The sequence below is a fragment of the Sylvia atricapilla genome, chromosome 10 (genome assembly GCF_009819655.1).
Source record: "Sylvia atricapilla isolate bSylAtr1 chromosome 10, bSylAtr1.pri, whole genome shotgun sequence".
Classification (NCBI taxonomy): Eukaryota; Metazoa; Chordata; class Aves; order Passeriformes; family Sylviidae; genus Sylvia; species Sylvia atricapilla.
Genome location: NC_089149.1, coordinates 17,377,944 through 17,392,556, shown reverse-complemented (window position 1 = coordinate 17,392,556; position 14,613 = coordinate 17,377,944). Strand labels below are relative to the sequence as shown.

Sequence of the window (14,613 nt, the reverse complement as noted above, 5' to 3'; positions counted from 1 at the left end):
ATTGTGAAAAACTGTCCCCTCACAGCTGTGTGTACTTGATCTCAGCATCTCCAAGCGAGGAAATGAAAAATACTGAGAAAATTACTTATGTGAATCAAACCAAAGCTGGGAGAAGGTTGAGATGAGGTCAGGAGGTGCACCACCCTCCTGCAAACACCACCAGCACCTTTCGAGAGACCTGGAAAACATAGCACACAACCCAAGGTCTTGCACAGGGGCTGGCAACACCAACGAGCCCAGCCAGCACCAGCAGCCATGATCCAGGATGGATCCACAGCCCCACATCGGTGCTGCCAAGGGGAACAAGAGCAGCCAAATGTGTGGTGGGAGCTCTTGGGTGGTTTTATTACACACATGGATGGAGGTGTGACATCCTCCCTCCATCCCCACTGGAACAGGGATGAATGGGGGTTTAACACTATCCTTTTAACCATTCCATGGCTGTTTCTCCTGCTGCTTTCCACCCACACCCCTCCCCTCCTCCCTCATTTTTCCATCCATGCCCAGAGTTTCTGTGTGGAGTCTCAGTGCATTGCCCAGTGTGAGGACTGTCCACAGGGCTGGGAGCTGCTGGCGAGGTCAGTCCAGCTGGGACAGGACTGGGAAGCCACCGGTGTCGTTGGGGAGAAAAGCCTGCATCACTGGGGACATGCATCCCTTGTGAGGGATGGGCTTGGTCCTCGCCTCCATGGTGGGATGATGGATCCATCCTCTGTCTCTACACAGGGATGATGGATGCAGCCCCTGCTTCCCCAGGGATGGATCCGTGGAGAGTTGCAGGATCCTTGGGAAGATGATGGATCCATTCTCTGACTCCACGGGGAGATGATGGGTCAGTCCCCTGCCTCCACAAGGTGGTGATGGAGGCACAGGAAGATGACAGGTCCGTCCTCTGCATCCATGGGGTGACATGGGGCAGCTGCCCAGCTAGCAGCTCCCTCCTGTGCACAGGAAGATTCCCAGGGCCATGCCCAGCAGGACGAGGCATCCCAGCACCAGCCCCAGTACCAGCGGAGTGCGTGATCGGCCGCTGACTTTCCCTGCAAGAAGTGAGGGGGATGGAGGTGACGACTGGGCCACGCCACCGTGTCCCTGTCCCCAGCCCCGGCCCCACCACCGACCTGTCCTGGCGCTCTGAGTCTGCAGGATGCTGACACAGGTGGTGTTGAGGAAATACTGCAGGTCCTGGGTGGTTATGGGGTATCTCATCAGCTGCTCCTGGGCAAAGGTGGCCACTGGGAGGTCACCGAGCCAGCGCCGCTCCCAGGTGGCCTTGGGGACATGGAAGCTGAGGAACGCCGTCCTGTTGAGGGTCACCTCGTAGAAGCTCTGGGAGGTGCCATTGGGGTAGAGGCGGCAGCCGAGGTGGCAGCACAGGTGCTGGGTGACTGCAGAGACAGAGGGATGGGGACAGGGTCACCACGCTCCCACCCTCACCACCGTGACCCTCACCAGCAGCAAACTGGGCTCTGAGCGCACAGCCTCAGCCTCACGCCACCCAACCCACCCACAGCTCTGCTTCCCCTCGGGTTTACCATGGCAGTGACTTTTCCAGAGGCCAGGATTATTTTCCCTCCCTTATCTCCACACAGCACAGCTCCTGGTTTACAAAGAGGGAGGTTTTGGGCACAGAGCTGCTTGTGGCTCTCGGGGATGGAGCAGGACACCAGGACAGGGACACCGGGGGGGTGGGGAGCAAGTCATGCCAGAGACCCTACAGTGATACCAGGCTCCCCAAGGGTACAGGAGTGTGGGGATGGGGCAAAACCGGTTTGGGGGTAGCCAAGGAAAGCAAAGGAAAGCAGACCCCGGGCAGGAGAAGCAGAGGTGACAGGGCTTGTGGGGTAGAGCAGGCATGAAACCATCACCAGCAGCATCCCACAGCTCCCACAAGCTGCGGGATGCAGGCAGGGTGTCAGTGGGATACAGACGGGATGCAGGCAGAGCACAGACAGGGAGCAGACAGTGTTCCTAAACCTCACCACCCCACAGGCTGCAGCCCCGGGCCCTTTTCCTGAGGAGCACAACAGGCTGAGCATCATCCCGTTCCCAGGGTGTGCTCCGGGTAAGAAATTCCCGGCTCCACAGAAAGTCTCCCTTTGTCCACAGAGAGGTTTTGCACATGACCGCCTCCCCATCCCTCCAACCCTCTGTCCCTGGAGAGCCATCCCCGTGCCCTGGCAGCGCGGAAGAGGCTCCCCTTCCCCGGGGCACCCACCCCTGTCCTCCGGGTACCACTCACATTTGGTGGGTCTCTCCTTGTTGAAGAGCTGCACCAGCTGCCTGAAGGTCTTCAGGTAGCTGATCACCACCTCTCGCCGCCGAGCCCAGGCGTCCGGAGGCTCCAGCGGGAGCACCTGGATGACATTATTCTCTTCCAGGACATGGCTGAGCTCCCCATTCAGGCTGGCGTTCCCTTGGAACATGGAATTGCCCATGTAGACGCGGGTCAGCTGGAACATGGTGAAGGCGAGCGGGGCTGCGGGAGACGCGGGACATCACCCACTGCCCTGTCGCCCGCCGTGAGCCCCATGTGCCCCCATGCCAGCCCCAGTGTCCCCAGCCACCGCCGTGTCCCAGCCTTACCCTCCTGCTCCGCCGCGACGCCCAGGGCCCCGCCGAGCAGCAGCAGCCGCAGCATCGTGGGGACGGGCATCGCGCTGGGGACACGCCGCTGGCCCCACGGCTGGCCCGGCACGGAGTTCAGCGTGGGGACCGCGCTGGGGACGCGCTGGTGGCCCCACAGCTGGCCCAGGGGATGTTAAGCGGGCCGGGGAGGTGGGGCTGTGGGAGGAGGAGAGCGGGACTCCGGCCAGGTCTAGCCCATTTCCTTAACCCGAGGCACCCGCACCCCTTCCCTGCCGGATATGCCGGGCTCCGCGGCGCCTGAGGATGCAGGATGAGGCTCCAAACTCTCCCCGGCACAGATAGAATTGGGCGAGCTGCCCAGCACCTGACTCAGTTTCCTCATCCCTTGGCTGGGCAGGGGCCTGTCCCACTCCCCTGGGGGATGCTGAACACCAGCAGGACAAAATGATGGGGACCATTCCAAGGGAATGGGGAGTGTTGGAGGGAGCAGCCTCTCAGCACTGCACTGCACCCACGTGCTGTGGAGAGGGCATCCAGCAACAGGACCCCCTCCCTGGAAAGGGGTGACACTCTGGGTAGCTGAGCTAGGCAGTGGGGATGAGAAATCCATGGCAGGGCTTCCTCCACAGGTTTGTTTTTTAATTACACTTAAGATAATAGTAAATTAAACATTTAAAATGTGAAAATTCTAGTAAAAGCTCCAGCTCATCTCATTGGCAGAGCATGGCACAGCCTGGGGTGGCACATAATGGCATCACACAGCCTGCTATGGCATGGAATATAGTCATGGAATGCTCTGGGTGGAAAGGGACCTGGAAGACCATCTCATTACACCCCTTGCCATGGGCAGGGACACCCAGGTTGCTCTTAGCCCCATCCAACCTTGTCTTGGACACTTCAAGATATGGGACAGCCACACCTTCTCTGGGCAGCCTGTGCCAGGGCTTCACCACGCTTATAGCCAAGAATTTCTTCCCAGTATCCCATCTGACCCTGCCCTTTGGCAGTTTGAAGCCATTCCCCTCTGTCAGGGGTCTTGGGAATATTCTTTCTCCAGCTTCCTTGTTGGCTCCTTCAGGTTCTGGAAGGCCACAGTGAGGTCACTCCAAAGCTTCTCTTCCCCAGGCTGAACAATCCCAGCTCTCCCAGCCTTTCCTCCCAGCAGAGCTGCTCCATCCCTCTGATCACCCTGGTGCCTCCTCTGGACTCTCTCCAGCAGCTCCACGTCCTCCCTGTGCTGGGCCCAGGGCTGGGGCAGCTCTGCAGGTGGGGTCTCACCTGAGCAGGGCTGAGGGGCAGAATTACCCCTTTCCTGTAGCCCACGCTGGGGATCAGCCCAGCACAGGGGTGTTTCCAGGATGAGGCATGGCCAGCCCTCACCACCTGCATCCCAAGTCCTTCTCCCAAGAGTGCTCCATCTGCTCATCCCCAGCCTGGATTGATCCTGGCAGTTGCCCTGACCCAGCGGCAGCTCCAGCAACACCTGGTAGTGTTAAACCTCATGAGATTCCCATGGCTCACTTCTGGAGCTTTGTCCAGGGCCCTCTGGATGGCCCTGTCCTTCAGGAGTGTCACTGCACCCTCAGCCTGGTGCCACCTGCAAACGTGCTGAGGGTGCCTCGAGCCCTGTGTCTGTGATACAGATCTTAACTATCACAGACCCCTGGGACACCACCGGTCACTGATGGCCACTCTGAGCCACTGACCCTCTGCCTGTGACCGTGCAGCCAATTCCTTATCCATCTAACAGTCCATCCATGGGATCCAACTCTCTCTAACGCAGAGAGAAGGACGTTGGGTGGGACTGTGTCCAGACTTTACAGAAATCCAGATAATGTCATCCCTAACCTTTCCCTTGTCCACTGAGCGAGTCACTCCATCAGAGAAGGCCAGGGGGTTGGTGTGGCAGGACTCGCCCTTGGGGCAGCTGTGCTGGCTGTCCCCATTCACCTCCTGCCCTCTCCCTGCCTCAGCAGCGCTCCCGGGAGAGCCTGTCCCAGGATCTTCCCAGGCACAGAGAGGAGGCCTGGGAGAGGAAGCGGTGGGTCCGCTTCGCCGGCTCCTCCTTTCCACCCTTTTTTAAGATGGGGACAAGAACTAGGGTTTTTTCCAGTCCCCTGGGACCTGACCGGACAGCCAGGGCCTTTCAAACATTCCGGAGAGAGCCTGGGCAGCTCCATCAGCCAATTCCTCCGGGACTGTGGGACAGGCCTCATGCTGGATGGCGCTGTCCGGGATGGCGGGGCATGTGCCCGCTGTCTGGCACCATGTGGCGCTCCATAACGCGACACAGCGCGACGTGTCACCCCACGGGTCGCTCCGCGGCGGCGGGCGGGGCGTGTCCCGGGGCGTGTCCCCTCGGCCGGGGCGTGTCCCGGGGCGTGTCCCCGGTCCGTGCGTGTCCCGGGGCGTGTCCCCGGTCCGTGCGTGTCCCGGGGCGTGTCGGCGGCGGCGGCGCCGGTGCCGAGAGCGCAGCGATGGCGGCGGCGGAGCTGGAGCGGCTGCGGATGGCGGGGGCCGGGATGGCCATCGCCGTTCTCACCAGCGGCGGCGACGCGCAAGGTGCGCCCGGCGGGGCGGGGGGCTCGGGCCGGGCCCGCGGCCTCCTCGCGTGTCCGTGACCGCCCGGGGCCGGAGTCCGCGGCCCGCGCTGCTCCCCGGGGACCCCCCTCCCGTGCGCCCCCCGCCCGCCGCGCTTCCCCGTCACCCTCGGGCCGGCACCGTGGGAGGACAGGGGCCCCACGAGGGGAGCCCCACGGAGGGAATGTGTCCCTGTCCCCGTCCCCGTCCACCCCCCGGGATAAGCAACTCGCTCCCGGGGCAGTTTGTCGTCCACGGGCCCAGCTGTGCGCGGAGTTTCCGCGGTCTTAGCCCACGTGGCTCTCCGCCCACTCAAGGGGACACCTCAGGGTGACCTATAGGATCCCATTCCCTGTGGGGTGCAAGGTCCCATGGGGTTCCCGCCGGTCGAAAGGACACCTCAGGGTCACCTATAGGATCCCATCTCCTGTGGGGTGCAGGATCTTATGGGAACACTCCAGCTCACACATCACTTTTCCAGGCATGAATGCCGCTGTCCGCGCTGTCACCCGCATGGGGATATACGTGGGAGCCAAGGTCTTCCTTATCTACGAGGTTGGCGTTCCCCTCTGCTGCCCATCACGGTTGGGGGGATCCACCCACCCCCCTTCATGCCTGGGTACCTTTCAGCTGCACCCTCTTCTTTTCCACAGGGCTATGAAGGGCTGGTGGAGGGGGGTGACAACATCAAACAAGCCAACTGGCTCAGCGTCTCCAACATCATCCAGCTGGTGAGGGTCCCCACGGGGCCACGGGAATGCCAGATCCGAGCTCCCCAAACATGTATGACAAGCCAGGTGCCCCGTTGTGTCCTTAGGGTGGGACGGTGATCGGCAGTGCCCGCTGCAAGGCCTTCACCATGCGAGCGGGCCGGCTCCGGGCCGCCCGCAACCTGGTGGAGCACGGCATCACCAACCTGTGCGTCATCGGTGGCGATGGCAGCCTCACCGGTGCCGACATCTTCCGCTCCGAGTGGGCTGGGCTGCTGGAGGAGCTGGTCCGAGATGGTGGGTGAAACCCTCCCGACCCCCGGGTGGGTGGACAAAGGTGTTCGAGGGTGGTGAGGTCTGGAGGGTCACCCCGCTGCTGTGACCACGAGGGCTGCGTGCCCCCAGGGGACATGGGTGCCCTGAAATAACCAGTGTGGTGGCTGTGACCCGCCCCCAGGGCAGATCAGCGAGGAGGTGGCGAGGAAGAACTGCCGCCTGAACATCGTGGGGCTGGTGGGCTCCATCGACAACGACTTCTGCGGCACCGACATGACCATCGGCACCGACTCAGCGCTACACCGCATCATGGAGGTCGTGGATGCCATCACCACCACAGCGCAAAGGTGAGCAGGACAGGGCTGGGCGCTGGGGGCTGCACTGACCCAGCCATTGCACCCACCCACCTCCTTCTCTTCCCATCTGTGTCCTTGCAGCCACCAGCGGACGTTCGTGCTGGAGGTGATGGGTCGCCACTGCGGGTAAGCCTCCGTGGGTGGGGAAGCCCATGGGTGGGACAGGATGCCTGCCACGTGTTGGGGCCAGTGCTGCCACTGCCGTGTCCCCCTAGGTACCTGGCACTGGTGTCTGGCTTGGCCTCGGGCGCCGACTGGCTCTTCATCCCTGAATCCCCTCCAGAGGATGGCTGGGAGGACCTCATGTGCGAGAGGCTCGGGGAGGTGAGGGGGGGGTTCCTACCATCCCATTCCCTGTTCCCCCCGGGGAGTCCCCGCGGGGGCCCAGGCTGAGCCCTGCAGCCGGTGCTCAGCCCCTGTGAAGCTTCGGGAGCTGCCACCATTGTCCCTGTGAACCGGGGCACTCAGCCGAGTGCAAATCCAGCCCTCGCATGCCAGGGGCAGCGCTGGCTTGGGGGCTCAGCTGCTTGTGACCTGAGCCACCCCCAGGGCAGCACAGATGAGGGGAAGGGGAGGGCACTCACACACGGCCCGCGGTGAGTTTTGGCTGAGCCGTAGTGGCTGTTTGTCCTCCCCTGGTGCCAGACACGCAGCCGGGGCTCGCGGCTCAACATCATCATCATCGCTGAGGGCGCCATCGACCGCAGCGGCAAACCCATCACTTCCAACTACGTGAAGGACGTAAGGGTCTTCCCTGGCACCACCCTGGCACCCATGGACACGTGTGGGTCCCCAGCCTGATGTCCCCTCTTCTCCGCAGCTCGTGGTGCAACGCCTGGGCTTCGACACGCGGGTCACCGTCCTTGGCCACGTGCAGCGTGGAGGGACCCCATCCGCCTTTGACCGTGTGCTGGTAGGTCCAGGGGAGGACACAGAGAGGGGGAACCCTGCTCCTGCCATCCCTCTGCCCAAAGAAAAGGGTTTGCCAACAGGGGGGAGGCTTGGATGGGTTCAGCCCCACTGTGCTGGGCAGAGCTGTGTACCCATTTCTCCTAATTTACTCCAAATTTCATGGATTTTGAAATAAAACCATCAGCTTTCCAGCAGTGAATCAAGAGCCACATGGTTTCCAAGCCTGTGGGAGCATCCGTGAGCATCCCACCCAGCTGGCACTGGTGGGCTCAGTGTCACAGGTGCCCCTGTCCCTTTGCAGAGCAGCAAGATGGGGATGGAGGCGGTGATGGCGCTGCTGGAGGCCACACCAGACACCCCAGCCTGCGTGGTCAGCCTCTCCGGGAACCAGTCGGTGCGGCTGCCACTCATGGAGTGTGTCCAGGTGGTGAGTACCGGGGAATTTGGGTGGAGGTCCCACTTCCCTCCCTGCAAATGTGGGTGTCACAGTGCTGAATCTTTCTCCCGGCCCAAGACAAAGGATGTGCAGAAGGCCATGGATGAGAAGAGGTTTGAGGAGGCCATCCAGCTCCGTGGAAGGTGAGGAGCAGGGACCAGGAATGGAGGAGACATCCATCTTGGACAGGGGTTTCTCCTTGTGGGGAAGCCATTGGCTCCTGCAGCCAGAAGGGAGTCCCCAGTCACACCCCAGGGACGCTGGGGAGACTCCCCTTTCTCCCAGATGTGCCTTGGGGACACATCACTGTGTCCTTGCAGGAGCTTTGAGAACAACTGGAACATCTACAAGCTGCTGGCACACCAGAAGCCAGCTCAGGAGAAGGTGAGGGGTGATGGGGAACAGCAGGGTACACCATCCCTGCCTTGGGGACACAAAGGGATGTGCTGTTCCCATCCCTGTCCCCGTAGAGCCCCTTCAGCATGGCCATTCTGAACGTGGGAGCACCGGCCGCCGGCATGAACGCCGCCGTTCGCTCAGCCGTGCGCATTGGCATCTGCCAGGGACACACCATCTACGTGGTGAGCGACGGCTTCGAGGGCCTGGCCAAGGGGCAGGTAAGGGGGCATTGAGCCTGGGATGTCACGGAGGAGGGTGTTTGGCTTAGGGGAGGGGGGCTCTTCCCACCCCTAACCTGTCATTGGTGCCCACAGGTCCGCGAGGTGGGCTGGCACGACGTGGCAGGGTGGCTGGGCCGTGGCGGCTCCATGCTGGGCACCAAGCGGTGAGTGCGGCCCTGGGGATGGGGGCACAGAGGAAGAGTGTTCCCACCATCCACACCTCACCCTCCGCCCCTCTTCCCCACCACAGGACGCTGCCCAAGACCTGCATGGAGAAGATCGTGGAGAACGTGCGCAAATTCAACATCCAGGGGCTGCTGGTCATTGGGGGCTTTGAGGTGCGGCAGAATCCTTGGTTCCATGGGGGCCAGGATGGCTGTGGGCATCCCAGAGGAATCTTTCTGGGATGTGGATCTGGCTGCAGGGCCAGCATTTCCCAATCCCTTGCAGGCGTACGAGGGGGTGCTGCAGCTGGTGGAAGCACGTGGGCAGTACGAGGAGCTCTGCATCGTCATGTGCGTCATCCCCGCCACCATCAGCAACAACGTGCCCGGCACTGACTTCAGCCTGGGCTCTGACACGGCCGTCAACGCTGCCATGGAGGTGAGGGACACAGACAGGGACAGCTCACAAGGCCACCGCTCTCCACCACCTTCCATCATGGCCCAGAGTGACGCCAGGGAAGCAAAGGTGGCTTTCCTTGGTGTGACCTTCCCTTCTTTGGGCACAGAGCTGTGACCGCATCAAGCAGTCGGCGTCAGGCACCAAGCGCCGCGTGTTCATTGTGGAGACCATGGGGGGCTACTGCGGGTACCTGTCCACAGTCACCGGCATTGCCGTGGGCGCTGACGCGGCCTACGTCTATGAAGACCCCTTCACCATCCACGACTTAAAGGTGAGCGGGCAAGAGTGGCTCTCTGGCTAAAATGAGAAGGAAAATTGGGGAAGGGAGGGCTCCAGAGCAGGGCAGGAGCTGGAGGACATGGCCATGCCGTGCAGTCGCTGGGTTTGATGTCAGGACTGGACAGTTGCGGGATAGCTGCCAGCATCTCAGTGTTTGTCTTGCAGGCCAACGTGGAGCACTTGACCGACAAAATGAAGACGGATATCCAGAGAGGACTGGTGCTGCGGTGAGTTGGGAGTCCTTGGGGACAGTCATTGCAAACCACAGCCCTGTGGCAGGGAGCAAGGCTGGAGCTGAGCCCTTCCCATGGCCAGAGAGGGGTCCTGGGCATGGTGAGGTTTGGCACAGTGGGCATGTGCTTGGCCATGGGGACGCTGGGTGCCTCCACTGCTGTCCCCACCCCAGCCCGAAGGTCCTCCTGGGGACACGGGCCAGGGCTCTGGACCTCAGGAAGAACAAAACAGCACAAAAAAGGTGTTATGGGAAACAAAGGTGGACCCTCTGGCCATGCCAGCAGAAGGAGCAGTCCCCCAAGCCCTTCTCTCTGCTCCCCAGCAATGAGAAGTGCCACGAGCACTACACCACGGAGTTCCTCTACAACCTTTACTCCTCTGAGGGCAAAGGCATCTTCGACTGCAGGATCAATGTCCTGGGCCACCTCCAGCAGGTACAGAGGTACACAGGACAGGGTGACATGGGCCCTGCTGGCCCTGAGAGCTGGGCAAGGCCTGACATCCTCATTTCTTTGTGCCTAGGGGGGAGCCCCGACCCCCTTTGACCGGAACTATGGGACCAAGCTGGGAGTGAAGGCAGTGCTGTGGATGTCAGAGAAGCTTCAGCAAGTCTACAGCAAGGGTGAGCCGAGGGCTGGGGTTCCCACGGGGGGTGGGGGAGGCTGGTGGCTGCTGCTCCAGGCTTCCAGGCTTGGGCCCCAGTGAGGTGGCCAAGGTCAGCAGCGTACCCCTCCCAGGGCGTGTGTTTGCCAACTCTGGAGACACTGCCTGCGTAATCGGGCTGCGGAAGAAGGTGGTGGCCTTCAGCCCCGTGACAGAGCTCAAGAAAGTCACGGATTTTGAGTAAGTCCCCATGTCCCAGTGGTTCACCAGCTCACGGGGGAACCTTCCTGGGATGTCTGCTCTAGAGCTGTGTCCCCATGCACAGGCACAGGCTGCCCCAGGAGCAGTGGTGGCTGAACCTACGGCTGATGCTGAAGATGCTCGCCAACTACCAGATCAGCCTCACCGAGTACATCTCGGGGCAGATGGAGCACGTCACCCGTCGCACCCTCAGCATTGAGAAGGGCTTCTAGTCCACCAGCCTGACCCGTAGCCCCTGCCGTGTCCTCTCTGTGCCCACATGCTGCTGGGGGAGCACTGTGTCCCCTCTGTTCTCAGTAGCCTTGTAGCTTTGCCATCAACCCCTGACAGCAGGCAGAGCCTGGTGCTGGCTCCCAGAACGGCACAATCCTGCTCCGAATCACTGCTGTGGGTTCTGGTCTCTGTGCGGATGCAAAGTGTTGCTTGAGCCCAGCCGTGCAGCCCAGACCCTTAATCTTCCTTTAATAGTTTATTATTATTTAATGATGGGGTATTTTGAGTCCTATTTAGCGGCTTGACCGCCTGAGCCAACTGCTGCTGCTTGTAGTTGCCTGCCCCACGTGCAGGAGAGTGAGGAGGATGTGGAGCCATCCCGAGTAGGTCAGAGCTGGTCCCTGGAGCTTCTGGGTGCCCCTGAGCCCTGGTGAAGCTCCATCCCCCGTGGGGGTCTTGAGGGCTGAGCACGGGGGTCCTGGCGAGCCCCTGTCCCCTTGCATGACGCTTGGCTGCGACCGTCACCACGTGGCTGTGGCGCCGTGTCTGTCACCTCACTGCTGCTCTGTGACCCCTGGATCCTGCACCACCCACGGTGCTGCTCCTCTCCTCTAGAGATAAAACCTGCTGGAGCCAAACCTGCCTCCTGGAGTAGTCATTGTGGGGGGGAACAGGAGCAAGGCGGGGGGATAAGCAAAGCCCGATGGTTTTCCCAAGGAGGGTTAATGCCAGGCCAAGAGGTTTTCTGGTTTTGTGCATCCTCAAAGCCTGGGAGAGTGGGACCACAGGCAGCTTCTCCTCCCTGTCCAGGTCATGGTGGATGCAAGGTCAGCATCCTTTCACAATTGCTTCACAATTACACAGAAAAATCCCTCAGTTCCTACTTTTAAAGGAAACACCAAGTGCTTTCGGGTGGTGCTGCGCTCCTTTGTGAGGCACTTTCTCACAGCTCAGGCCAAGTGTGCCGGCCTGGCCGAGCTCCACGTGCTCGGGCTGCACCAGTCACAGGGAGCCCCCTTCCCAGGCTGCTTCCCTCCTGGGGCTGTTGGCTGACGCTCCAGCACACATCACAGGCTTTGGGGGTCAAACATGCTGTTATTTTGTCCTCCCCATGGGAGCTGTAGCCAAGTGAAAGCTGCCCCTGGTTTGCCCCCTGGCCTTCTCTGATGGAGTGACTCGCTCAGTGGACAAGGGAAAGGTTAGGGATGACATTATCTGGATTTCTGTAAAGTCTGGACACAGTCCCACCCAACGTCCTTCTCTCTGCATTGGAGAGAGTTGGATCCCATGGATGGACTGTTAGATGGATAAGGAATTGGCTGCACGGTCACAGGCAGAGGGTCAGTGGCTCAGAGTGGCCATCAGTGACCAGTGGTGTCCCAGGGGTCTGTGATAGTTAAGATCTGTATCACAGACACAGGGCTCGAGGCACCCTCAGCACGTTTGCAGGTGGCACCAGGCTGAGGGTGCAGTGACACTCCTGAAGGACAGGGCCATCCAGAGGGCCCTGGACAAAGCTCCAGAAGTGAGCCATGGGAATCTCATGAGGTTTAACACCACCACGTGTTGCTGGTGCTGCCGCTGGGTCAGGGCAACTGCCAGGATCAATCCAGGCTGGGGATGAGCAGATGGAGCACTCTTGGGAGAAGGACTTGGGATGCAGGTGGTGAGGGCTGGCCATGCCTCATCCTGGAAACACCCCTGTGCTGGGCTGATCCCCCAGTGTGGGCTACAGGAAAGGGGGAATTCTGCCCCTCAGCCCTGCTCAGGTGAGACCCCACCTGCAGAGCTGCCCCAGCCCTGGGCCCAGCACAGGGGAAGACGTGGAGCTGCTGGAGAGAGTCCAGAGGAGGCACCAGGGTGATCAGAGGGATGGAGCAGCTCTGCTATGAGGAAGGGCTGGGAGAATTGGGATTGTTCAGCCTGGGGAAGAGAAGCTTTGGGGTGACCTCATTGTGGCCTTCCAGAACCTGAAGGAGCCAACAAGGAAGCTGGAGAAGGACTTTGGACAAGGGCCTGGCGTTACACACCAAGGGGGAATGGCTTCCCACTGCCGCAGGGTTAGATGGGATATTAGGAAGAAATTATCAGCTGTGAGGGAGGTGAAGCCCAGGCTGCCCAGAGCAGCTGTGGCTGCCCCATCCCTGGAAGTGTCCAAGGCCAGGCTAGATGAGGCTTGGAGAATCCTGGGATAGTGGGAGATGTCCCTGCCCATGGCAGGGAGTGGAGTGAGAGGGTCTTCCAGGTCCCTTCCGACCCAAAACCATTCCATGATTCCATATTTCAGTGCTTTCCCCCTAACTGAACACATTTTAGGCTCTGGAGGAAGATGGTAACTTTTGTCTCCTCCCTGGACCCAAGACCTTGCTGATGGAGGCAGCATTGCTGCTCTTGAATGAGTATCTGCTCTGGGGACCCCGGCAGAGACCTGGCTTCTCCTGCAGCTCCATTTCCTGGGTAGGAAAGGCGCTCTTCCACACTCCCATGTGCCATTCCACCCTGCGGGAAACCCCAGCCCACCCCTTCCCTCCCTCAGCCATGGACCTCACACCTGCCTCACCATCAGCCTCTCAGAGTCTCTGAGAATGGTTTGAAGGGAAGTGGCTCAATACAACTGCTGGCATTTTCCACAGTTAGGAATCATCTGCATTCACCACTCGATATTCCCGGCTGAGGCAGGGCAGGGTGACAGCAGGTCATGTGGAAAATCTGTCGGCAGCACAGCCCTGCAGCAGACAGGTTTAGGGTGTGAATGGGGACAGAGGTGTCCTCAGGCTCAGACCAGCTGCACATTGAGGGGCAGGAGTCACTGCAGTCCTCACACCTCATTTCCACCAAAAAAATACCTGGAGGGCCAAATTCCTGGGAGAAAACAGGCACAGCCACTGCATTCTGAGGATGAGCAGGAAGGGATGTGACTGTGCTCCCAGACTTCCCAGCACATCCAGCCCACCCTGAAAAGAGGGCAGAGCAAGTCTCCAGGAGCATCCTGCAGTGGAAGGCAGACTGCCAGGGCCCTAGAGAGGGTGAGCTCCCGCTGGGATTTGCTGGGATGCTGCAAGGAGCAGTTAGGAGCTCCGAGGGCAGCACCAGCAGCAGCCAAGGATGATGAGCACAGCACGTAGGCAGCGAGCAGCGCAACTTCTCCAGGAATTGTGTCAGTGTGGCCTCAAGGGCACAGTGATTGTTCCACCAGCCCCATGACCAAGTCCTGATGGATGCTTCCTTTGATCACTCGCATCCCAGAAAAGCTGGGGGTCCAGCTCACCCCAACAACTCCCCTGTTCCTTGACACAGACAGGCCAGGGGCCTGGGAGACTTGCACTCAGCAGGGTGAGTCTCTCAGGCCCTGACTGTCAAAGGACATCTGGGACATCATAAATCATACAACTGCAGCTGGGATTAACGCAGAAGGCAAGAACAAAGGTCTTCCAAGGAGTTAAAGGCATCAGCTAATCTCCCCGAGTGCCGAGGGTCAAACTGTGTTCCTTCCCACCAAGGTCAAGCAAACAGGCTTGTGGACACAGGGCTGTCACCATCCCTGAGGAGCATTCCTTCCTGGTAGCACAGCCTGGACACTGCACAAACAGGGATGGGGGGCCATAGAAAGGCCACGTCACCAGTGCAGTGCTGGGAGGCACGGAGGGTTCATGTCCCATTGTCCTACCCAGGTGGCTCTGCACTGAGCTTTCCTGACCACCTCCTTTGCTCCCTGCCTTTGCTGTGGTTGCAAGACAGCCCAGTGCCCCTGCAAAGCAGCGCTGGGAGCAGGCTGACCGTTTCAGAGGTGCAGTGAAGCGGGAAGGCTCCCAGCCTTCCTCCTGCTATGCAGGGCTCACAATGCATTCCCTGAACCAGAGGTAATGGAGCAGTGCCCCCAGCCAGGCCTTTGCTGAACTCCAGCCACCACTTATGCAGCC

At 60.5% G+C, this 14,613-nt stretch overlaps 2 protein-coding genes across 2 annotated transcripts; one reads left to right on the top strand and one right to left on the bottom strand.

The window, feature by feature from the left end:
• Positions 1–208: 208 nt before the first annotated feature.
• On the bottom strand, positions 209–2,742 carry PROCR (protein C receptor). The gene is made up of 4 exons (XM_066326487.1): positions 2,587–2,742; positions 2,243–2,479; positions 1,122–1,388; positions 209–1,040 (listed from the first exon to the last, which is right to left on the bottom strand). The coding sequence occupies exons 1-4, from the start codon at positions 2,654–2,656 to the stop codon at positions 928–930; spliced, it is 687 nt and encodes a 228-aa protein (XP_066182584.1). The 5' UTR covers positions 2,657–2,742; the 3' UTR covers positions 209–927.
• A 2,258-nt stretch (positions 2,743–5,000) lies between these two features.
• PFKL (phosphofructokinase, liver type) lies at positions 5,001–11,331 on the top strand. The gene is made up of 22 exons (XM_066326158.1): positions 5,001–5,151; positions 5,651–5,724; positions 5,823–5,900; positions 5,987–6,176; positions 6,337–6,502; positions 6,593–6,637; positions 6,727–6,835; positions 7,157–7,252; positions 7,332–7,424; positions 7,725–7,850; positions 7,938–8,002; positions 8,180–8,243; positions 8,330–8,476; positions 8,573–8,643; positions 8,730–8,817; positions 8,930–9,082; positions 9,210–9,374; positions 9,548–9,609; positions 9,939–10,050; positions 10,139–10,238; positions 10,354–10,459; positions 10,545–11,331. The coding sequence occupies exons 1-22, from the start codon at positions 5,067–5,069 to the stop codon at positions 10,690–10,692; spliced, it is 2,343 nt and encodes a 780-aa protein (XP_066182255.1). The 5' UTR covers positions 5,001–5,066; the 3' UTR covers positions 10,693–11,331.
• The last annotated feature ends 3,282 nt before the right edge of the window (positions 11,332–14,613 follow it).